The sequence below is a fragment of the Schistocerca gregaria genome, chromosome X (genome assembly GCF_023897955.1).
Source record: "Schistocerca gregaria isolate iqSchGreg1 chromosome X, iqSchGreg1.2, whole genome shotgun sequence".
NCBI classification, from domain to species: Eukaryota; Metazoa; Arthropoda; class Insecta; order Orthoptera; family Acrididae; genus Schistocerca; species Schistocerca gregaria.
This window is the reverse complement of record NC_064931.1, coordinates 703,136,256-703,162,358: the sequence shown is the minus strand read 5'-3', so window position 1 is coordinate 703,162,358 and position 26,103 is coordinate 703,136,256. Positions and strand designations below refer to the sequence as shown.

Below are 26,103 nucleotides of genomic sequence, written 5' to 3'. Positions count from 1 at the left end.
GAGTGCACAAGATGAATTGGTGTTTTGCGTTTCCATTGTTAAATCTATGTATGTGTACTTACCAGGGTAGAATGAGGTGAGACATAGTGACACAAACCAAAACTTGACTGGCCTTATAGACGAGGGCAATCATGAGATTGGCAATAAAAAGGCCAGTAATAAGAATAATTGAAAGAGTGAAGTGGTAAAGGAGAAAGGAAAGCAAGGAACAGACAGCATGCCTACATCTAGATAAGGAAGACTTAGAGGAGGACATACTCTCAAATTCAGGAAAGTTGAAAGTACAATGCGTGCAAGGTGTGATAGTACACAAGATAGTATAGTCGTAGAGTGTGATAGCACACAACATCTAATAGCGGAAGAGTATGAAGATACACAGATCATAGCTGTTACAGATGGCAATGGGAATTACAAGAAGGATACATACAGTGATGGACATGACATGAAAAATGAAGAAGTTTATGGTTGGACCTGATACCTGTTTAGGAAATGCATAAAAATACAATGAGAATAGCTACATTAGAGAATATGCGTGTGTTAACCGTAGCAATAAGACACCTGGTTAGGCACATTCATCCAAAAGGCTGTGCCATAAAGTTTCCTGTTGTGAAGGAAGTTGATCATACTCAGCTCTGTGTCACTAACTTGGCTACAACTACAAAGGACATCATCTTTAAGGGGAAGCAGAAGACACTTGATACTGAACATCTGTTGGGCAGTTAGTGGTGACAGTTTACACTGTCCCCATAGTTATGTATCAATCTTTCCAATGCAGTCAGGAGATACAGCCACATACAGGAGACTGAAAAACAGCAGCAGTACTGTGTTGATGCGACAGACACATTTTCGTGATGGATGCAAACACAAAATCAACATTGTTGCGTAGTAGAGTAATTGATGAAAGAGGATTCTGTCTTCAGGGTGCTACACAAGAACTTGGCCTTCATGTCATGAATAAACCTCTCGCCTACTTTCCAGAATCATGCAGGTGCAGCAACAAATATAGATATCACCCATACAAACTCAGTAGCCAGTGGCCACATTGTCAACTGGAAAGTCTGTGATGGACTTACAAGAAATGACAATAATCTAATTTACTTCATAATTATAAATGCAGATAATAACTTATACATGCTAAAATCCAACTTGACCAACTATACAATCTATACAAAGCAAATTGGGGCTTTCAAAGGCAGATTTTAAGGACGCGGATATGATGTTGACGCCAAAGCAGACAAATCTGTGTGACCGTTGCAGACAGTGCAAGACAAGGTGATCACAATATTTTGTGGAAGGTCAAAAGGGTTTTAAATTCCTTGGAGCCTTGCCCTACAGTGCTTAAGATGCAGAACGAGGCAGGTGAGGAGGTACTACCAAAGGTCCTTAGGGAAACAACATAACAGAGAAGGCCGTGTTTCTACTGAACACTAACAAGAATGTAAAGAACTACTACACCGAAAAAGCGTAGAAAAATAGGAAGTGTACATTAATGACCAAATGGTAACAGATGTTTGGGGTTTTCCCTATAAACTTGCAACAAGCAAGATTTGATCATCCACTGTGTTATAAACGCTGAGACCATCTGATGGCATGATGTCGACAAACTGGTAGACATCAGTACAGTACCTGTTCACAGGGGTTTGGTCCAGTAAGACATGTCGAAACCTACCCTGAAATGTTTTACACAGGAAGAAGACAATGAAAGAAATGCACTGCCAAAATTTTAGCTACTAAGAGACACTGCAAGTATTTTGTAAAAAATGTTGAAGTTACACATTTTTGCCATGCAAAGAACAGCTTATAGCAGCAGTTTGTACAGCCCTACCCCCCCTGCAAGCGGCTCGGTGAATCACTTGTGCAGTTCACAGACACCTATTTTAAGCACCTAAAGCCTGGTTGACAATGGAACATGTGAGATTGAGAATTTGCAGAAAATTCACTATCATTTGCTTGTATACGGGTAGAATCATTTATACTAGAGGGAGTGGAAGAGAACACGAGGTAGCGAACATTGCCTATGCATGCTGCGTTATTAGTTTTTTGTTTTTGGAGCTAATATTTGGCTTACAGGATACAACTGTTATCTTGTTAGAGCCACAGTGTGAAACTTTGCTATTCAGTGAGGATTATTTTGCATGGTGGGCACACTCTTCTTGACGGAGTAGGAAAAATGGCGCAGTGAAGAATTTAAGTGTCTCAATTTGTATGGAAGCGTGACGTGTGGAGATCGTGCACTGTACATGGAATTGATCTCCATCTCTCCTTGACACTGGTCAAATATTTTCCTTGTATGTAAGCTGCCATTTTCCCTTGCTACTCATTACCATTGAGGACAAATTTATAAACAGGACACTAATTATTGACATTGAACATCATCTCGAGAGGTGACACAGCTAGCGTTTCCACTATGCATGTAAGATCTAATGGTCATATTCTTTTTTCTAAAACAAAAATGATCTAGTGGCAGAATGCGTGCTTTGTGATCCAGAGAGCATGGGATCAAATATTGTTCAAACCACATGTTTTTCACTATGATTTTTAACCGAGCGTTCATTTCTCTTAGATGCTGGAGTGTCCATGAAAGACATGTGGTTCATATTACATGTTAAACTGTAGGTGTCCATTTTCTGATTAGGTAACTGGGGGAGATTAGGGAAACGTAAGTAGCTGCAGCAGTCTCCAGTTGAAAGACCTGCAAGAGGCCTATTGGGCACACCAGACAGAATTCTCTTCTGCTTGTGCTTTTTGGCTTGTTTGCTCCAGTGAAAACCTGGCTTAAACTATACAAACATATTTTTGAATAACTTCATATCGACAGTTCAGTTCTTGCATGTGTAATTCTGATAAAAGTGGCTGGCAGAGAAAATAAAATCATGGCAGTGTTTGATGTCACAGATGACTTCCATCAATGAGGACATGTAATTTGTTGAAATGAAATGTGTCTTGCATTATAACATTTTATAACAATTCCTGTACGCTATTCCTTATAATAATATTTGAATGTTGTACATTTGACTATCAGTGAACCATTTCTTTGTTTATTCCCTGTAGTCATCACAAAAATGCCAAGTGTCTATTGAGTGACAAAAAAACAAACATTTTTTTTTTTTTTTGCACCAGGCACACTGGACAAAGGAAAAATTGGTGCAGTCAGACACTTTGCAATAACCACTAGTTTTATTTAGACAGAACTGGGATGGAGTCAGAAATGGTCCCAGTCATTGTGCTGCATACCAGGCACACTTGATCAAATTTGTAAAGCGTGGCAAAGAAAACTGCTAATGCACAACTGACTGGAGCTTAAGAAAGCTGTTCCGCTGATGAACCTGAAATCAGAGAGCAGTATCAGAAATTATGTTGTCTGATAATTTCCTGAAAAATGCTTTCCGCTGTCAAAAAAATTCTTTATCGACAGGTTGAATTACACTAGTAGTTCCAGGCAGACTCCACATAACATTTACAAATTTTTTGTTGTCCTCCACAAAAACAGAGGCGTCGTTATGTCCAGACCCTGAATGCAACAAAAGTAATGGATTAGTTTCTGCAGCTGGTAGGAATACATTTCGAACAAAATGTTGAAAATATTATTCTTTCTCATTTTTCCAGATTTTGGTACATCAATTACAAGATTTTTGCAACTAAACAGTCCATTTTTTTTATTTAGGGTCCTAATTTGCCTTGTTGTTCTTGAAGACGGATATACAGTTGTGGAAACAGTAAGCCACTCATACCTCTCACTGGCATTATCATAAATGAATGTATCATTACATTCATTGATAGGGCAACCGATTCCATCTTTTTTTCACCACGAAATTGTAAAGTGCAGTGTGCACGCAGTTCTTTCACAAAACCTGAGTGATCAGCATTACGAACAGCAGTTCCAGGGATAACAACAAGTTTCTTCTTTACGTTAGCTGTGAGTTTCTCTATAACATTGTCTATCATTGGCAACTGCTTTACACATTTATGTGACATAAACTGGGTAATTTTGTGACTTCCTATTCTGTACAATTTCTTGAACCTGGATAGCCAGGTCAATGAAGCCTGGAAATTAGCAATGTTCATGTCAGATGTGATTCGTAGGGCCCAGTCTTGTAGATCTCCTTCAGTAATGGTGCATAGCCTCTCACGAGCAGTTCTAAATCTTTCGAATATTTTTTTATTCCAATGGTTTTGGGTTTCGATTTGGCCCATATTTCATACTTCATGTAGTTGATTCTTCATCTACATCTACATCTACATTTATACTCCACAAGCCACCCAACGGTGTGTGGCGGAGGGCACTTTACGTGCCACTGTCATTACCTCCCTTTTCTGTTCCAGTCGCGTATGGTTCACGGGAAGAACGACTGTCTGAAAGCCTGTGTGCGCGCTCAAATATCTCTAATTTTACATTCATGATCTACTCGGGAGGTATAAGTAGGGGGAAGCAATATATTCGATACCTCATCCAGAAACGCACCCTCTCGAAACTTGTCGAGCAAGCTACAACACGATGCAGAGCGCCTCTCTTGCAGAGTCTGCCACTTGAGTTTGCTGAACATCTCCATAACACTATCACGCTTACCAAATAACCCTGTGACGAAACGCGTCGTTCTTCTTTGGATCTTCTCTATCTCCTCCGTCAACCCAACCTGGTACGGATCCCACACTGATGAGCAGTAATCAAGTATAGGTCGAACGAGTGTTTTGTACGCCACCTCCTTTGTTGATGGACTACATTTTCTAAGGGCTCTCCCAATGAATCTCAACCTGATACCCACCTTACCAACAATTAATTTTATATGATCATTCTACTTCAAATCGTTCCGCATGCATACTCCCAGATATTTTACAGAAGTAACTGCTACCAGTGTTTGTTCCGCTATCATATAATCATACAATAAAGGATCCTTCTTTCTATGTATTCGCAATACCATACATTTGTCTATGTTAAGAGTCAGTTGCCACTCCCTGCACCAAGTGCCTATCCGCTGCAGATCTTCCTGCATTTCGCTACAATTTTCTAATGCTGCAACTTCTCTGTATACTGCAGCATCATCCGCGAAAAGCCACATGGAACTTCCGACACTATCTACTAGGTCATTTATATATATTGTGAAAAGCAATGGTTCTGTAACACTCCCCTGTGGCACACCAGAGGCTACTTTAATGTCCGTAGAGGTGTCTCCATTGATAACAACATGCTGTGTTCTGTTTGCTAAAAACTCTTCAATCCACCCACACAGCTGGTCTGATATTCCATAGGCTCTTCTTTTGTTTATCAGGCGACAGTGCGGAACTGTATCGAACGCCTTCCGGAAGTCAAGGAAAACAGCATCTACCTGGGAGCCTGTATCTAATATTTTCTGGGTCGAATGAACAAATGAAGCGAGTTGGGTCTCACACGATTGCTGTTTCCGGAATCCATGTTGATTCCTACAGAGTAGATTCTGGGTTTCCAGAAACAACATGATACTCGAGCAAAAAACATGTTCTAAAATTCTACAACAGATTGACATCAGAGATATAGGTCTATAGTTTTGCGCATCTGCTCGGCGACCCTTCTTGAAGACTGGGACTACCTGTGCTCTTTTCCAATCATTTGGAACCTTCCATTCTTCTAGAGACTTGAGGTACACGGCTGTTAGAAGGGGGGCAAGTTCTTTCGCGTACTCTGTGTAGAATTGAATTGGTATCCTGTCAGCTCCAGTGGACTTTCCTCTGTTGAGTGATTCCAGTTGCTTTTCTATTCCTTGGACACTTATTTTGATGTAAGCCATTTTTTCATTTGTGCGACGATTTAGAGAAGTAACTGCAGTGCGATCTTCCTCTGTGAAACAGTTTTGGAAAAAGATGTTTAGTATTTCAGCTTTACGCGTGTCATCCTCTGTTTCAATGCCATCGTTATCCCGGAGTGTCTGGATATGCTGTTTTGAGCCACTTACTTATTTAATGTAAGACCAGAACTTCCTAGGATTTTCTGTCAAGTCGGTATGTAGAATTTTACTTTCGAATTCACTGAATGCTACACGCATAGCCCTCCTTACGCTAACTTCGACATCGTTTAGGTTCTGTTTGTCTGAGAGGTTTTGGCTGCGTTTAAACTTGGATTGAAGCTCTCTTTGCTTTCGCAGTAGTTTCCTAACTTTGTTGTTGAACTACGGTGGGTTTTTCCCCTCCCTCACAGTTTTACTCAGCACGTACCTGTCTAAAACGCATTTTACAATTGCCTTAAACTTTTTCCATAAACACTCAACATTGTCAGTGTCGGAACAGAAATTTTCGTGTTGATCTGTTAGGTAGTCTGAAATCTGCCTTCTATTACTCTTGCTAAACAGATAAACCTTTCTCTCTTTTCTTATATTCCTATTACCTTCCATATTCAGGGATGCTGCAATGGCCTTATGATCACTGATTCCCTGTTCTGCACTTACAGAGTCTAAAAGTTCGGGTCTGTTTGTTATCAGTAGGTCCAAGATGTTATCTCCACGAGTCGGTTCTCTGTTTAATTGCTCGAGGTAATTTTCGGATAGTGCACTCAGTATAATTTCACCCGATGCTCTGTCCCTACCACCCGTCCTAAACATCTGAGTGTCCCAGTCTATATCTGGTAAATTGAAATCTCCACCTAAGACTATAATATGCTGAGAAAATTTATGTGAAATGTATTCCAAATTTTCTCTCAGTTGTTCTGCCACCAATGCTGCTGAGTCGGGAGGTCAGTAAAAGGAGCCAATTATTAACCTAGCTCGGTTGTTGAGTGTAACCTCCACCCATAATATTTCACAGGAACTATTCACTTCTACTTCACTACAGGATAAATGACTACTAACAGCGACAAACACGCCACCACCGGTTGCATGCAATCTATCCTTTCTAAACACCGTCTGTGCATTTGTAAAAATTTTGGCTGACTTTATCTCTGGCTTCAGCCAGCTTTCTGTACCTATAACGATTTCAGCTTCGGTGCTCTCTATCAGCTTTTGAAGTTCCGGTAATTTACCAATGCAGCTGCAACAGTTTACAATTACAATACCGATTGCTGCTTGGTCCCCGCACGTCCTGACTTTGCCCCGCACCCTTTGAGGCTGTTGCCCTTTCTGTACTTGCCCGAGGCCATCTAACCTAAAAAAAACGCCCAGTCCACGCCCCACAACCCCTGCTACCCATGTAGCCGCTTGCTGCGTGTAGTGGACTCCTGGCCTATCCAGTGGAACCCGAAACCACACCACCCTATGGAGCAAGTCGAGGAATCTGCAGCCCACACGGTCGCAGAACCGTCTCAGCCTCTGATTCAGACCCTCCACTTGGCTCTGTACCAAAGGTCCGCTGTCAGTCCTGTCGGCGATGCTGCAGATGGTGAGCTCTGCTTTCATCCCGCTAGCGAGACTGGTAGTCTTCACCAAATCAGATTACCGCCGGAAGGCAGAGTGGATTTCCTCCGATCCATAGTGACACACATCATTGGTGCTGACATGAGTGACCACCTGCAGATGGGTGCACCCTGTACCCTTAGTGGCATCCGGAAGGGCCCTTTCCACATCTGGAATGACTCCCCCCCCGGTATGCACACGGAGTGCACATTGGTTTTCTTCCCCGGGCAGCCACAGTCGTAGTACGATCGGGGGATGCGTGGGACGAGCTGGCCATCCTCGACAAACCCCCATCTGGTCCCCCACAGTGATGCCCATTGGCAACAGCCTCAAGCTGTGTGACCGAAGCCAACACTGCCTGAAGCTGGGAGCGAAGGGATGCCAACTCAGTCTGCATCCGAACACAGCAGTTGCAGTCCCTATCCATGCTAAAAACTGTTGTGCAAAGAACGTCTGAATTAATCTACAGAGAGCACAAACAAATTGATACAAAATTTAAACGGTTATTAAAATACAAGACTGCCTAGTAAATGCAGTAATGGTGCTACTTGCGCACTGCTGACACACTGCTTGGCCGTGGAAGGAGACTACATGATTTTACACTATTCAGGTACTAAAACGCGGTGCTACAACTCTCAAATACTATAATACGCCCGAAATTTATTAATTAAACAATGCAAGTACCAAAAACACGCAAAGAAATTAAGAATTAAACTATGTAACAAATGAGTGAGCTAGGAGTATACGACTTTCTGCTGGCAGCTGCTTATCCAACGGCTGCAGGGAGCACACTGCGTAACTTCAAGCGTTTTTTCCCTCCTTCGTTTAACCAATTTTTCACTGCCTTTTCTTCGTTGCTGAAAGCTGTTGCAGAACATGTTTTTTTAGGCGTGGAAGATATTCTTTTTCACTACTATTACTGGTACAGCTGACATCGTCGAGACCACAATTCATGGAATCATCACAGTTACTTTCGTATTTCTTCTAATGTATCCGCATACGTCCTCAGGAGAAGTAGGCAATTCTTTGTATTTCATTTATTGCTAACTTGAGAACGTTAATTAGATTTCACATTACTGTGAAACTGGAAGGAAAAAAAAGGTACTATTTGCAGGCATGCCTCACAAAAGCACAATAAATATTAATTCAACTTTATCTGTCGTGTTAGTACTTAACAATACTGAAAAAAGCAACTGATAATTTGTAGTAGATGTTACCTAAGAGGCTAATTCAAGAGAATAGTAACTGTGTACTTTAGTGTCGGAGAAACTATCAACAAATGGTAACCTGAAACGTCCTTTACAAATTATGATTGGATTGTGTCATGTTTCATGTTTACAAATGTACCACCGGCTGTGTTGTGCCTAGTTACGCATGCACTGTTGCTGCAGCGGCAGTAGGGCTGTATATTTCTAATGCTGTCTGGTGTGCTATGAATTTGGCAGTTTTCAGCTATTTTTTTTTGTAATACTTGCAGCACCTCTTAGCAGTTAAAATTTTGACAGTACATTTCTTTCGTTGTTTTCTTCCTGTGTGTAAAATTTCAGGGTAGGTTTCGACATGTCTTATTGGACCATTCTCTTGTCGGAACTTTGCTGGACGATACAGTGATGGAAGACACTGAGTACCATCAGCATGTTCACTCTGAGTTTGTAGAGCAGCATGTGAATAATAGTCTTGTGATTCCCTTAGCTCAGAAGGAACTAAGACAGGCATTAATTAAGTTAAAGAACAGAAAGCTCTAGGACCTTATAGAATACTGGCAAAAGTGATGCATCTGATGGAGGTAAGCGTATCATATGATGTCTGTCTTGAGGAAATCAGGATGGCCAGGGATGCATTTGGGATATACCATACTTCAGGCCACTACTTTCCCCTTATATGACAACTCCTCACAATTTGATAAGCATATCAGATGTACCTAGTTTTGCATACCCTGTCATTGTTCACCCAGGTTTCAGGCCATTAGAGATTCAAAAAGGAACTGGCCTTAGACTATATGTATCAGATATTGAGACTGTATGTCTCAGATATTGAGCAGATATTGAGGTTTCACTTAAAGATTCAGGTGAGGTGAGCATCCACAATGACCAATTCAGATACTTTGAATTATTTTTGAATTTTTATTGCTAAAAAATAAACAATTTTTGATATTCAAATAAATGGTTGTAGCTCTGTCATTAGTTGCATTAACAAGTGTATATATATATATGTATACAGGGTGTTTCAAAAATGACCGGTATATTTGAAACGGCAATAAAAACTAAACTAGCAGCGATAGAAATACACCGTTTGTTGCAATATGCTTGGGACAACAGTACATTATTAGGCGGACAAACTTTCGAAATTACAGTAGTTACAATTTTCAACAACAGATGGCGCTGCAAGTGATGTGAAAGATATAGAAGACAACGCAGTCTGTGGGTGCGCCATTCTGTACGTCGTCTTTCTGCTGTAAGCGTGTGCTGTTCACAACGTGCAAGTGTGCTGTGGACAACATGGTTTATTCCTTAGAACAGAGGATTTTTCTGGTGTTGGAATTCCACCGCCTAGAACACAGTGTTGTTGCAACAAGACGAAGTTTTCAACAGAGGTTTAATGTAACCAAAGGACCGAAAAGCGATACAATAAAGGATCTGTTTGAAAAATTTCAACGGACTGGGAACGTGACGGATGAACGTGCTGGAAAGGTAGGGCGACCGCGTACAGCAACCACAGAGGGCAACGCACAGCTAGTGCAGCAGGTGATCCAACAGCGGTACATCGCACAGCCGACGTCTTTAATTTCCTGAATGAATATTTCGATGATCGTGTGATTGCTGTGGGCTATCCGAAACATACAGGAGGCGGCGTGGATTGGCCTCCCTATTCGCCAGACATGAACCCCTGTGACTTCTTTCTGTGGGGACACTTGAAAGACCAGGTGTACCGCCAGAATCCAGAAACAATTGAACAGCTGAAGCAGTACATCTCATCTGCATGTGAAGCCATTCCGCCAGACACGTTGTCAAAGGTTTCGGGCAATTTCATTCAGAGACTACGCCATATTATTGCTACACATGGTGGATATGTGGAAAATATCGTACTATAGAGTTTCCCAGACCGCAGCGCCATGTGTTGTTGAAAATAGTAAGTACTGTAATTCCGAAAGTTTGTCCGCCTGTAAATGTCCCAAGCATATTGCAACAAATGGTGTATTTCTATCGCTGCTCGTTTAGTTTTTATTGCCGTTTCAAATATACCGGTCATTTTTGAAACACCTATATATATGTAGAAAGAAACTTCCACATGGGAAAAATATATTAAAAACAAAGATTCCAAGAGTTACCAAGTGGGGTATTATTTATTGTGCCTATCTACCGGAGCTTTCCCGCTTGGTAAGTCTTGGAATCTTTGTGTGTGTGTATATATATATATATATATATATATATATATATATATATATATATATATATATATATATTCTTGCTCGTGATTATTTTTGGACACCTGTATCCATTTTCAAACCAACCGTATCGTAATCGTTAAAAGAACGACCCCTGCAGTGATAATCAAAACAGTACTATGGCCAACTCAACAACAGTAAATACACCACATGGGACACACATAACTTTAATGTCCATCCTATGTGGAGTATTTACTGTTGGTGAGTCAGCCAAACTGCCATTTTTATCATCATTGCAGGGGAAGTTTTTGTACATAGTCTATCACCTGTATATTTGGAACACTTACAATATGGATGGTTTGAAAATGGACAGAGGTGTCTGAAACTAGTCACCATCAAGAAATAAAATGAAAAAAGGTACTTTTCAGTTCAGCTTATGGTGGAGCTACAACCATTGATTTCAATTATAAGACAAGATGCAGACCTATTTTTCACCTGCAGCATGCACAAGTTTGTATACATTTGTAATGTTTTTAGTTCCTTATTTTGTTAAAGTTCAGGTAAGTCTCTCATCTATACTGAAGCATACAGAGCTGCATCAAAGCAAGGTTATTGCCTTCTGGTCAACCAGTTTCCCCAACTGTCTCACCAGGATTCACTTTCCTTAGTGAATTTACCATATTTTGAAATTCTTCTATGAAATAATAGGAGTTGTCAAGTAGATAGTAGATATGGTTCCAGTTTTTGTTTGAAGTTCATTAAATTCTTTATATCACCGGGTAGGTAGTCAAATACTTTTATGGCTGAGTATGTCAAATATAGTTGTGAATAGTATTATATATCCTGAATGCACTGAAATGGGTGACCCTTGAAAGAAATTTCTAATGTGCTCAGTTTTCCTGAGTGCACTGCAAGCCATACAAGTTATTAAAATGCTTATAAATATTGAAGACTCCCTTATACTATGAAAGCAGAGGATGGGAGTATATTCTGCTGAGAGCCATTGCAAGTCTAAATATGGGAGCTGAAGTAACTAGTGAGGAGGCCTCCAATGGACACATTGTGGTACATGTTTGCTTCTTCTGTGATCTGTCATCTCACTGTTAAGTTAAAGGGTCATGTATTTATGAGAGGATGAGTAGTGAAGTAAAAATATAGCATAATTTTTGTAATTCCATTATTATGTAAAGTATAGAAAAAATGTCTAAATGGAGCATTGCAAGATCAAGGTCACTAGAATGTTCACCATTGATTTTACTTATGGGCAAAATTAACTTGCTGCTGGAGGTATTAGTGACTCAAATTATTATAATTTGCTCATTTAAAATTTCTGAAAACAAACTGACTTTTAATGATAAGAGTTCACAGTAAACTTACTTTCTTTCACAGTTTTAGTGCCTTTTTTAAAACATACCAATGTGTAGAATAAAGATCTGAAAAGCTTCACACTGTTAACTTATGACTGCTTTTTCACTTATAGATCGTGCGTCAAGATAGGACACTGGAACAAATTGTTTTTCCTATTCCTGAAATTTGTGAATATCTTACACAAGACACAAAAACAAGAATTTTGAATACAGCTGAAAGGGATGACCAAGGTTCAAAAGTTTCAGACTTCTTTGAACGAACAGAGGATATGTTTTATGAAATGAAATGGCAAAAAAAGTTAAGAGGTAAGGTAGCTGCATATGTGCGAGTAGAATTATCTGTGTAAAGTTTAAAGCATGTTGGTTGTATGTATTCATTTGATGGAAATTTAATTTGCAGGTCAGCCTGTCTTGTTCTGGGTTAGCAGTCACATGTCATTGTGGAGCAATGTGTTGTTTAACTGCGCAGTTTTGATCAATCTTATTGTAGCATTCTTTTATCCATTTACTGAAACAATGCCAAGTAAGTGCCATATAATAATAATAATAATAATAATAATAATAATAATAATTATTATTATTATTATTATTATTATTATTATTATTATTATATAAAAACAGGTTAACTGTTCTGTACAATGTATTGTAGGCTTTCAGTGTGTTTCAAATATTTGTACTTCTTTCTTCATGTTATTTTTACTTACATCAGTTTTCTAAGTTTATAAATAAGTGCCAAACTGTGGAATTATATATACTGAGCATGCACATTACTTCTGATGAATTTACTTAATAGTTTTTTTTTCTTCCATAATGTGAAGTTCAGACCAAATAAAATGTAAATTAATTTTACTTTCAAGTTTATATCTAAATTTCAAATTTTTGTGGGAAAAATATATTTCAATTTTGTCTGATTCTGTTTTTCCTCAGTTCTGTTAATTCTTCTTAATATTGATTTCTCCTGGTTGTATTATTTGAGTGAGCTGGTGTAATAATCCTCTTTAATGTTATAAGTTGCAAAAGTGTATTAGTGCCACAACCCACATATGCCAGGCCTTACAGAGACACATGATTCCGCATTGCAACTTAATTACACTGCTTTCAGTGAAGTAATCAGCAGAATTGTACCCACTCCCTTAACTTCTATGCTACTGAAATAAGTTCTTGATCAGGGCTGCTAGCTTCACTTTGAAGTGTAAGGCAGGGTTAACAAGTCACATCTCTGACGCTACTGATCAGTGCCCTGTTCCCAGACCTGACCAGTGGTCTGGAAATGTACAGTACTAACGATCTCCATTTAACCTGCAGCTGGTTCTCTGCAGGTGCTCAACAACCTCAATGAGTAAAAAGTCTCTGGATGAGACTCAAAGATGTCAAGGTTAGAAAAGCCACACAACAATCCAGACACTTTTATTTCCATGTAAACAATGAAGTTTACTAATTAAATATGTTTTGCCAAATGGTTTTGTGTTTAGTGAAGTATCCTAAGTTGATTTGAAAGGATGTTTTTCATGTGCACAGAATGCATTCTCAGATTTGGAGGAAGGAAGGGTTGCAGTGTAGCCCCTTGCTGATGCTGTGCTGATCAGAAATTCCTCACAAGCTTCATTGGATAAGTGTGGAGCAAGAAATCATCCATATCCTTTTTAAATCCTTTGAAGTGAATTAGAAATGATGACAAACTTTCATACATGTGGTCAGACTGGTTTGAAACATAGTCCTCCAAAGAAAATATGTCCACTGTCTAACCAATGCACCACTTCATTCAGAGTCTCTAAGCTCTTTTGTATGGCTGTCAGCTAATAATGATTTGTATAGTCAACATAAATTTTTGCATATTATTAAAGCCCTTTGATGATGAACTGCTTCATTTCAATACCATTCTTCACATTTAAAAAATAGTACATAATTAAATGTTGAAATGTATTTAGTGGCTCATAGCTGTTTCTCATACTTTCTTTTGTTATAAAGCATTTTGAAGCCAATTATAATACTTAATGCTGCACTGATATATTGCCTTTCTTATCAGAGCTTGGTCATCATTTGTCGGGTTTGATATGGGCAGTAATGCTGGTGTCTGCAGCTATTGTTATAACAGTACCTCGTGAATCTGGTGTAAGGACATTAGTTGCTTCTACAATTCTGAGGCTGATATTTTCTGTTGGGCCAGAACCAACACTGTGGCTCCTTGGCACATTAACAGTAAGTAATTTTTGTCTGTAAATAATATTTTTATGTAACTAAATGTGTTTGCTGCCAAGTATGTGGATAATGTGGAAATACAGCTTCAAGGAATAATGGCTACTGTTTGAGGAACTGTAGGCTCAGGAAATGGCTGTATTAAACCTATCTTGCACTCATTATCAACTCAGCATTCTAGAAGCATACAAATAAAACATACTTTTTCTGTAGGTGGAATATGCAGTCATTATCTAATAGAAATAATTTGTAATAACTGAATAGCTGGATGAGTTGGTATTTTTGTCACTGATCTCTTATAACTGAATGTTCAGTAGCTAGACTTTCCTGTCAGAGGCTTTCAAGTTTGATTCCATCCTTTAAGGGTGCATTTTTATTTTACTTGAAAAATAAATCTATTCACTGATCAGCTGCAGCATAAGTCCCAACTCATTCCTAACAAGCAATAATCTTGATTGTCCTCAAGATCTTTTGAGTCTAGCCTCCTTCACAAGTCACTGTCACTATAGGCTGTGGTGGTTGGTAGAGAAAGTTTTCTAATGCTCAAGTAGTTCAGTGCTTTATGTACCATTGGTCTAGTGGGAACAGCATGCAGTATGAACACACAACTCTGATGTTTGATGCCACTCATTTGGCAGTTTTTTATACTGTATTTCATCTGCTTTGTAAAAGTGTGTGCGTAATTAAAACACAATGGGAATTTATTTCACTTCCCTGATGCACCAGTAACAATTCTTCCAGCCAAATATATTTTCACAAACATACTAGGTACTTGACAGTTGTCTACCTCAGTCCACCACTCATTACCTGTGGGTAAGTATAAATTGTTGTTCTGCTGTGTGCTTCTTCAAATAAAATGTCTGTAATAAACAAAAAAAATACGCCTAAAATAAATTAAGTGAATTCCACATTCAATATAAATGTAGAATGTCTGCCATTGACATCCATGAATGGATTTATGGAAACTTAATCTGACAAAACATTATGTAATAAATATTGAACTACAGTTTATTGAGAAAGACCTAATTTTGGAACTATCTTGTGTGGAAATGCATGAAAACTTGATGGCTCCTAATGCTGGTGTCATAAAATTTCAATAAAGGGATTTGAAAGTTGGAGACGGAAAAATTGATCATGCAAATTGTGTAGTGTAATGAACACCAAAGTGTATAATCTGTTGTCGTGATTAAAATGTTCTCTCATTAGGTGATACACCTTGTAAAATTGAAATAGTCTGCTTAATTAAGGGCATTGGGCTCTTTTTACCAGTGACTGCAAGATTTATCTGATGCCTAATGATCATCGTAGGAGAGTATGGAGGTGGCTGGGTACCAGTGCAGGCATCAGGTGTGCAATGCTGCAGGTTCTTCATGGAGGTGGGTCAGTCATGTTGTGGGCCAGTATCATGTAGTGGTGTCGAATGCCAGCCATCACTATTCAAGGTATTTTAAAAGCTGTGCAGTATGAGGACAGGAACTTCCAACTTATTGTTGAGCCCACAGTCAGCATTTGGTCAGTTAGGTTTGTCTTGCAAAATGATAATCCGATTCACGAGCACATCACAACTATGTGAACACGTGCCATTAGGAGGCATGAATCAACGTAAGTGAATGGCTTGTGGTTTCTGCTAACCTGAACCTGATTACGTTTTTCTGGGACCAGATGAAATTTTCAGTGCATCATCACAGAAACCCTCCAGACGGTTGGATGGCTCAGGAAGTCTGCCCGTGAAGAGTGGGCCGGGCTTAAGCAACAATGTCCTGATCGTCTTGCGGGATGTGTATCATGGAGGTCTGAGCCTGTTAAATGCACAAGGTAGAGGAACACAGTATTTCATGTTACCCAGCAGTGGATTTTCAGTTCACAGATGTGCAAAGGTGAACCCTTTCGAACAGACTGTTGATTATTGTTCTGTTTTTATTTTGGAGAAAAAATAGTGTCTTACCTTGTGAAAAGTAATTTTTTACTTTCTTATAGCATATTCTTTCATTCATTGCTGCACCTCAGTCTAAGCCAACATAAGTTCACAGATATGCAGTGGTGCAAAGCTTTCTTTCCCTTTTTAGAAGTTTATATGGTAATACATCATTTTGTGCTTTCCAATACAGCATTTCACAGAGACTCTGTATGTGTATCTGTTTTCATAAATAATAAGATTTTATTATAGTAGAAAGGTTGTAGTAGAATGTGAGAGCACTTGCCCACGAAAGACAAGGGTCCTGAGTTCGAGTCTGGGTCTGGCACACAGCTTTAATCTGCCATGAAGTTAAAGACTGTAAATATTTTAGGAGTAAAGAAGAGCATTCACCAAAAAGCAGAAACGTTGAGTCATCAACAGGCATGAAAAAATGAAAGAAAACTTTATAGCTTTCAGAGTAATCCTTTTTAAATCTAGAGCGCGCGCGCCCACACACACACACACACACACACACACACACACAAACCTTACATGGCGCAAGCTGGATGCACAGTGCCAGTGCTGCATTTCGGCTGGTGGAATAGGTTGTGGAGCAGTAGTGTCAGGCAGGTGGGGTGAGTACAGGAAGAGGGAGACAGGAGGCCAGAAGAGGGGTTGGGGTGGGTGGCTAGCGGCTCAGAGGCAGGCAGCTTGTTGCTGTTGAGACTTGCAGGAGGGGAAGGGAGGGGAGGAGGGCTGGCAGGTGCATGGGCGGGGCATGTGATAAACTCATGGAGCCAGTAGGAAATGGTGCATACTGAAGGTGACATGGGAACATAAATTGGGAAGGAGTGATACGCTGTAGGAAGGGGAACCTTTTGGGTGGAAGGTGTAGGAAAAGTGGGTCAGGATGATTGTGGGAGCATAGGATGTATTGCAAGGATAACTCCCATCTATGTAGTTTAGAGAAGCTGGTGTGGAGGGATGGATCCAGATGGCCTAGATTGTAAAGCAGCCACTGAAATTGAATATTTTAAGCTGAGCAACATTTTGTGCCACCAGATGGTCAACTTGGTTCTTCGCAACAGTTTGGTGGTGGCCATTCATGCTTGTGGATAAATTGTTGGTATATCATAGTGACATAAAAACCTGTGCAGCAGAGTTCACATGTGGCTCAGCCTCTGATGGATAGGATACCTGTGGCGAAGGATTGGGAGTGTCTGTGGCATAGCGATAGCCTAGGATGATGATTAAGTTGGGTGGGTGACGGAACACCACTTGAGGGGAGGTTGAAAAGGATGTCCCTCATTTCAGGACATGATATTAGATAACGCAAGCTCTGATGCACAATATGGTTCAGTTGTTCCAGTTAAGAATGATATTGGGTAATGGCGATGCTCTCTTGTAGCTGATTCTCGGGGATGGCGGGAGATTAGTGGTGTTAGGATATGGCACGTGAAATCTGTGTGTGTGTGTGTGTGTGTGTGTGTGTGTGTGTGTGTGTGTGTGTGTGTGTGTGTGTGGTGAGGGGGGAGTAGGTTAGTGTGTTTTTATCAAGGCTTTCATGAGACTTTCAGAATACTGGGGAAGGGAATTCTCATCACTGCAGATAAATTGCCCATAGGTGGCCAGGCTGGATGGGATGGCAGCTGTCAAAACGCAGATACTGTTTTAGTGCTTAGTGGGTTTAATATGGATAGAGGTGTGGGTGGAGCCATCAGAGAGGTGGAGGTCAATGAAGGTGGCACATTGGGTTAAGAAGGGCAAAGGTGAAGTGGGTGGGAGAGAATGTGTTGAGGTTGTGAAGGAATGTGGACAGGGTGTTTTGACCCTTATTCTGGATCATGAATATATCATCAATAAGCCAGAACCAGGCTAGGGGTTGATGGTTTTGGGAGGCTGGGAAGGATTCCTCTACATGGCCCATAAACAGATGGGACTATTTTTTTAAAAGTTTGGCCACTTTGTATTCGTTTTATAGTTAATATGCAGTTGCAATTTCTTTTTTGAGGTTAGAAGATGTCTGATAAGAGGAATACTACAAGTTCCTTTTCTAAAGGATTGTGTTTTTAAATTAGTGTGTAATGTTTACACCTCAGAACTGTAACTTTTTTTATAAATTTATGACAGTTATGGTAATTATAATTGCTGTTTCATATTAACACTTTAAATGAAACTGATAAATAATTTAGAAGATGTACATTTTGTACAGTCAGTCCCAAATCTCCAGTTTATTTGTTGCAGTAAACAAATAGAATTTGTACATAATGGAGAATACATTTATCATCTCTTATGTCCACTTCCCATGAAAATATGAAACAGTACTTCATTGTGTAGTCAAATGTTTGGGATCAAAATTTGACAGACAGTTGAGAATTTGAAACTGAGTGTTTTGAGATAAGTTACCAATGTTGGAAATGAATATTTCAGATGTTACAAGGTCTTGAATGTGCCATTCTTTGGAGATACATGTTAGTAAACTGCTTATCTTTAATTTAAAAAAAAAACTGTCTGCCTTATTGATATAGTCATGATTTGTCCTTGGTGGGGTTTATGACTGTTTACAGTTCATGGTTGATTGTCAAAGAAGGAGCTTTATATGCTTATAGGAACTTGCAGACATATATTGAATCAGTGGTACAGCAGGAGTGTCAAACATATATGTACAGATATGTATAAGTTATCACAACAAGGAATATTTTAATCATAAGAAATTGTTAGTGTGGATATAAACTTAGGAGAAACTCCAATGTTAAAGCCACAGAGAGCTGGCGTAAGCTCTCAGAATTGTTTGCATAGTACAATTTGAGAAGGTGGCGACGGATTGTGTGGAATAAGCTTCAAAACTAAGCACAACATTTTCAAGCCTTAGATTAGTAGAGACCACTTTCTTCTGGATGTAAATATACTGTCATAGATTTTCAGCATTTGCTGCAGTAGGTGAAGTTGGTTGCCAGTGGCAGTTTTGTATTTTTTTTTAATGCATGACACACATCTGTTTAATTGTCTTTTATTATTACCATCAGTTTTGTTTCCACACCATTGTCATGGTATCTGATACACTAAAACAAAGCACGAAACAGCTAAAAATGCATAAAGCCCAACCAATTATATGTAAGTGATATACAGTGGAACTTTGATTTTAAATTCTCAGAGTTTACATTTTTTGCAATTCTAAGCTATAAATTTGAAGCCCCAGGGAAAAACTCATAAGATCAATGCTAAAAATTCCTTGATTTTTTTTCTTCCTAGTAATGTTTACTTCGATTCTACATTCTTACTCATTGTCTCACTTGACTTCATCCTGTTTTCTTCCTGTTGACATTTGATGTGACTGAGCAGGTTATAAGTAGCACAAAAGACATGATTTGCACCACGAGTGTTGATGGAGTTAAGGGAGTATTTTAGGCTGTTGCAGAGAGGGGAGACATGAGAGAGGTAATGCTGATGTAATCAATAGTCGGCATTGCCAACACAACTTCCATGTTTAGCTTCACTACACAATCATGATAAAGCTACTGCAAGGTTTTGACAGCAATAGAGAAACAGGACATTCGACATGAAGTGTTCCAGACCAAGCCAATACATGATGAAGGGGCCCAGCCACAACCTTTTCTTGTGCCACTTATAACTCAGTCTAATCTTTTCACATGTCTCGACAAATATGCTCAGTCAGAATCAAGGAAACTACTGTCATTTCCAGCTCAATTTTTTGATGAGTATTTACTTGCTGTTACACGTCTGTGATTCTTTAAGAACTGATGAAATTTATTACCACAAATTAGTGTATAAACATTGCATTGTACATTTTATTTCCTTCATTTATACTGATTTTATACAGTATATTGGAAAGGATTATAATTTTTAATCAAATATGTCAGTTGCATATGTTTTTGCTCGTATTTTGGAGGTTTTTAATGTCTTCCTCAATTCTTAATTTACCTCAATTTTGCGTTTTTTATGTCTGGACTGGATGAAAATGTAAGATAGGGGTTTCACTGTAATTGTAATTATTTTGAGTGCATATTAGCACTTGCATGCTTCCAGGCTACTCCAGGGCTTCATATATATAATGTAAGTAAATTCTCTTCACAGACTTTGTAGACAGCTTCCTTACATTAAAACAACAAAAAATGTTGAGTAAACACGCACTTTAAAATGCATAAATTAAGAGCTGTAAGCACTTGGTCATTTTCAATACTGTGAGACACATCACTTCTACTAAAAGCTGTTTACTTTCCATATTTTTGTGGGAATTGATATGTACCAAAACAAGAAAAAAAGTCATGTAAACATGGGCTCTAAGATGCATACGTGAAGAGCTATGAGTTGACATTTCGTTCTTGTTTTGGCCCATAACACCTCTTCCCAAAATACTGAAAGCGAAGAGCTTGTAACAGAAGAGGTTTGTTCCACAGTATGGAAGACGACCAAGTGCTCATAGCTTTTCAGGTATGCATTTCTAAAACCCAGACGTTTTTTCTTTTTTTTGTGTAAGCAACCTGTCCTCAATATCTGTAAAGGGAATTTAGTTACAGCCATTACATTATGCTCAATACTTGTTATGTGATGTAGTAGTTAATTCTCATCTTACATTGGTAAGTACATTATGTTTCCTACCCAATATCATGGTAGCTATTGCACTTCTCATATAAGATGTAATAAATGGACACAGATATTATATTTTTGACTTTTCTTTCATTGGCACTTGCTTTGTCGTCTTCAGCCTACTGCACGGCTTGATGGTCACCGTGCTTATTAGTACTTATGGGACTCAGTTTATTCCTTATGTAAATCATACATCATGATTCCATTCCAACCAGCACAAGAAACTGTGGTAGATTTTAGGCACGTAACATCAGTTATATTGCCTTGACACTCTTTTTTTCTCATCCATGGCTTCGTGCACTAATACGTAGACATTGGGGGAGGGGGAGTAGGGAGGAAGTTTTAATTACTATTTTTTCATATACCTCTATGTTGTGATTATTGTTTCAAAAACTATCCACACTTGTTATATGACTTAGGTGTTATTCCTTTTTCTTTCATCTAATGCTACTACTCTCACTTTTCTTATCTATGCTTATATGGTATTCTGTATTACTTTACTTTCACGTGTTTACATTATTGATTCTCAGATATCAGTATTTTTCTTTTTTCATTATAGTCTTCTACAACCAACTTTTACTTTTGTGGTAATTTTTTTTATGTCTACTGTCAACATTTTATGTAACATGTTATAATAACTTTTAACACAGAATTCATGAAGCAGCATTAGTTGTATCTTTGCTATGGGTTTTCCTCCATAACATAGATCTGTGTTCAGATAACCTGTGATTTGTTTATTATTAGTTGGTGGTCAGTGATAGTGGTGCCTTCAAATTGGACCAACACCTCTTGTGCAAAGAAACCTTTATGGTTTAGTAGATATTTCAGGTGGGGCAGTAACTACACAGATTTCCATATTGATATTGTAGAGGTGTGGAATGGATGTACCTTTACAGTGGCAGGGTTGAGTTGAGACTGTGTGCTGTCGTCAGGATGATGACTGATGGGTGCTGGAGGAAATGTCATTATTACTCACAGATTTTATTGGAGAATAAACGACACCACTTGTGATGACGCTCACCGATGGCAACCCCTCCGCCCCTGCCCTCCCGTGTGTGTGCCGATGAAGAGAGTGGTGGCTGGTGGCATCGCTGCAACAGGCAGCTGACAGCCTATTATGATGCCAGAGGCTGGGAAGGTATGTTGACACACAGAGTCCACAGCTGCAGTCGAAGGCAGGATGTGCCGACAGGCATGGGAAGCCGTCATGATTCTTGTAACGGAAGATGATACTCAGCGACGGCATATGCCCTTCTGAGCGCTGGTGTTACATTGTCAGTCTGGGAGTAGGTGGTTGAGCGGCTGCACGGCCCTGGTCTCGAGCAGGTGCCCTCCATGGTAGAAGGCTGGCTGCTGCTGAAGTGAGTCTGGAACTAGCCCACCAACTGGGAAACACTATGTCCACAGCATTCGACTTGGACTCGGTGCCAGAAATAGGCCTGCAGTCATTCATCCTAAGCCATTTTGTTCTTCCTGTCAGTCTGATTTTTTTAGACATTTGTGTTCCCTTTCATCTGCTTCACTTGCTGAATTTTTTATTTTCTCCTTTCAACAGTTGAATTCAATATCTCCTGTATTAGCTAAGGATCTCTATTGTAGCTAGGCTTTTGACCTATTTGATCCTCTGCTGCCTTCGATATTTCATGTCTCAGAGCTGCCCGTTTGTCTTCTACTGTGTTCCCTCACCCTGTTCTAGACATCTGTTTCCTAATGCTCCCTCTGAAACTTTCAACAACCTCTAGTTCTTTCAACTTATCTAGGTCTCTTCTCCTTAATTTGTACATTTTTGCAATTTCTCCATTTTCAATTTACAGTTCATAACCCATATGTTGCAGTCAGAGTCTACATCTGCCCCTGGAAATGTCTTACAATTTAAAATCTAGTTCCAAAACCTCTGTCTAAATATTATATAATCAATGTGAAACCTTTTGGTGTCTCCAGGTCTCTGCCACATGTATACCATTCTTTCATGATTCTTAAACCAATATTTGTGATGATTAAATTATGTTGTTTGTTGTGGTCTTCAGTCCGGAGACTGGTTTGATGCAGCTCTCCTTGCTACTCTATCCTGTGCAAGCTTCATCATCTCCCAGTACTTACTGCAACCTACATCCTTCTGAATCTGCTAATTGTATTCATCTCTTGGTCTCCCTCTATGATTTTTACCCTCCACGCTGCCCTCTAATACTAAATTTGTGATCCCTTGATGCCTCAGAACATGTACTACCAACCGGTCCCTTCTTCTTGTCAAGTTGTGCCACAAACTCCTCTTCTCCCTAATTCTACTCAATACCTCCTCATTAGTTATGTGATCTACCCATCTAATCTTCAGCATTCTTCTGTAGCACCACATTTCGAAAGCTTCTATTCTGTTCTTGTCCAAACTAGTTATCGTCCAAACTATTTATCGTCCATGTTTCACTTCCATACATGGCTACACTCCATACAAATACTTTCAGAAACGACTTCCTGACACTTAAATCTATACTTGATGTTAACAAATTTCTCTTCTTCAGAAACGCTTTCTTTGCCATTGCCAGTCTACATGTTATATCCTCTCTACATCGGCCATCATCAGTTATTTTGCTCCCCAAATAGCAAAACTCCTTTACTACCATAAGTGTCTCATTTCCTAATCTAATTCCCTCAGCATCACCCCACTTAATTATCCTCGTTTTGCTTTTGTTGATGTTCATCTTATATCCTCCTTTCAAGACACTGTTCATTCCGTTCAGCTGCTCTTCCAAGTCCTTTGCTGTCTCTGACAGAATTACAATCTCATCGGCAAACCTCAAAGTTTTTATACCTTCTCCATGGAGTTTAATACCTACTCCGAATTTTTCTTCTGTTTCCTTTACTGCTTGCTCAATATACAGATTGAATAACATCAGGGAGAGGCTACATCCCTGTCTCACTCCCTTCCCAACCACTGCTTCCCTTTCATGTCCCTCGACTCTTATAACTGCCATCTGATTTCTGTACAAATTATGCTGTGTGCAAAATTCTACCAGGCCACTTCCTCTTTCATTCCATTCCCCCAGTTCATATTCCCCTACAATTTTTCCTTCTCTTGTGTTTCCTACTATCGAATACCAGTCGCCCATCACATTTCAATTTTTGTCTCCTTCAACTGTCTGAATAATTTCTTTTATCTTCTCATACATTTTTTCAATCTCTTCATCATCTGTGGAGCTAGTTGACATATAAACTTGTTCTACTGTCTTAGGTGTTGGCTTTGTGTCTATCTTAGCTACAATAGTTTTTTCACTATGCTGTTCATAGTAACTTAGCCTCATTCCTACGTTCTTCTTCATTAATAAACCTTCTACTACATTACCCCTATTTGATTTTGTGTTTATAACACTGCAGTCACCTGACCAGAAGTCCTGTTCCTCCTTCCAAAGAACTTCGCTGATTCCCGCTATATCTATGTTCAATATTTCCATTTCCCTTTTTTAAGTTTTCTAGCCTTGAGCAGCTGCACCACCCTAGTCTCGAGCAGGTGGTCTCCAGGCAGAATGCAGGCTGCAGCTGGAGTGAGCCTGGAAGTAACGCACTGACAGGAAGGTGCTAAGTCCATAGCAGTGGGCTTAGTACCAGGAGGAGACCTGTAGTTGGTGAATTCCAAATCCCATGGTGGCTGCCTGTAGAAGCATGTTGTCTCATCAACTGACATAGACCTCCTCCTGTAGATGGAGCTAAAAGTGATGGGTATTTATACTAGTTCAGTGCCTACTTGTTTTGCCAAAGCACTGCTTCAAACCATGCACACCAAAACAAGCGCATAGCTTGGAGGTGTAGTACTTGGCCTGCCCATGCTGCGATCACCATGCATTTCTGCTGCTTCAGTGTTATTGCATTTTTGGATCCCAGCTCGGCCTGCTGTGTGGGAATCGACTGGTGGCTTTGCTGCATCTGATGTAATGGTGTTTTGGTCTGCTCTATGCTTGCCTACTCTTGTGGCCTTCTGCAACAGACTTGCCCGTGTCCCAATAATACACAGTAGCACGAGAAAATAGTGGTAGCACTGTAATATGATGTTACGAAATGTGAATTATTTTTGATCTCTTGTAAGTATTATTTTATGTCACTATGTATAACTGCTTGGATTTATGTATTTCTGGTTATTTGTTGCCTTCTTTTGATGTGTATAGATACCATGATGATGCTGGGGGGGGGGGGGGGGGGATATGGGGGGGGGGGGGGGGAGCTGTACGCACTATGACAATAATCATGACTTGCTTTCAGTGTCTGTGCACAATTAAATGCTTTCAAAAAAGTATATAACAATGGTGCCTCCTGTGTTTTTTCATACCTTTCACATGATAATATTTATTAGATAATTTAACAAATGATACCAAGTATTTTCCTTTTTTCAGGTATTGCTCAAAGGAGTCCACTTAGTCAGCATCATGGGAAACCAAGGAACATTTACAAAAAGCCTAGAACAGATGATAACAGATGCAGAGCTTTTGTACCATCTCACTTACCTGATATTTTGCCTTTTAGCCCTTTTTATGCATCCATTTTTCTTTTCTGTTCTGGTATGTCAAAATTTATTTGTCATCTAAATAGTATAACTTATTTTTTACTTATTTCTGCACATTGCTTTTTAATTTTCATTTTTTCTAGAAAAAGTAGTAGTGTGTTAAAGTGTTACAAGAAGTCAATCTTGAATGTCTGTTGTACATTAGTCTTGTAACTAAGAAGAGGTATCAGTAAATATTGTAGCCTAAGTTGAAGAATATTCCCTTCACTCTTTCTATGTTTAATAGCGCATAGTGTATCTTCAGGTAAGCAGCTGCAATTGTACATCTGAATAGTTAACAGTACTGAGGGCACAGGCATAAATAGAGCCACAATATTTAAAAAAATGAACTTGATGACCTACAGACTAGTTTTTGCCAGAATGGTAACTCTGAACAACTGATTTGGCATACATTTTGCATGCGCATAAGAAATAAAGAAATCAGCAAGAAGGATGAATGGTCACATTGCTCTCTGATGTCAGTGTTTCATCCAGGAATGTCAGTATACTTGAGACATTCACACAAGGTTTTTCAGTCTTCTAAATGTGTTTATACAACTATGTTGTTTATGCAGGATAATCTTACTTTTGGACAGCATGTGGTTTGAGTTTCTATGCCAGTGTAGAAAATATTTAATGGATGGTGATGTTACATTATTAAAGACAAAATCACCAAACATTGCTGCCATACAAGTTTGGACTAAATGTCTCAATGCTGATTCTGATGTGAATTTCTAAAACGCAAGGACTTTTACTACTGCTTCCTG

General features: G+C 39.3%; 1 protein-coding gene across 5 annotated transcripts in view; it reads left to right on the top strand.

Moving 5' to 3' along the window:
* The window catches only part of LOC126297631 (inositol 1,4,5-trisphosphate receptor), a 353,953-nt gene that overhangs the window by 278,069 nt on the left and 49,781 nt on the right, over positions 1–26,103 (top strand). For all 5 annotated transcript variants that reach the window (XM_049988649.1, XM_049988651.1, XM_049988652.1 and 2 more), the window contains 4 exons: positions 12,221–12,413; positions 12,508–12,630; positions 14,134–14,306; positions 25,188–25,352. In XM_049988649.1, coding sequence (XP_049844606.1) covers positions 12,221–12,413; positions 12,508–12,630; positions 14,134–14,306; positions 25,188–25,352 — 654 coding nt within the window. The remainder of the gene's footprint in view (positions 1–12,220; positions 12,414–12,507; positions 12,631–14,133; positions 14,307–25,187; positions 25,353–26,103) is intronic.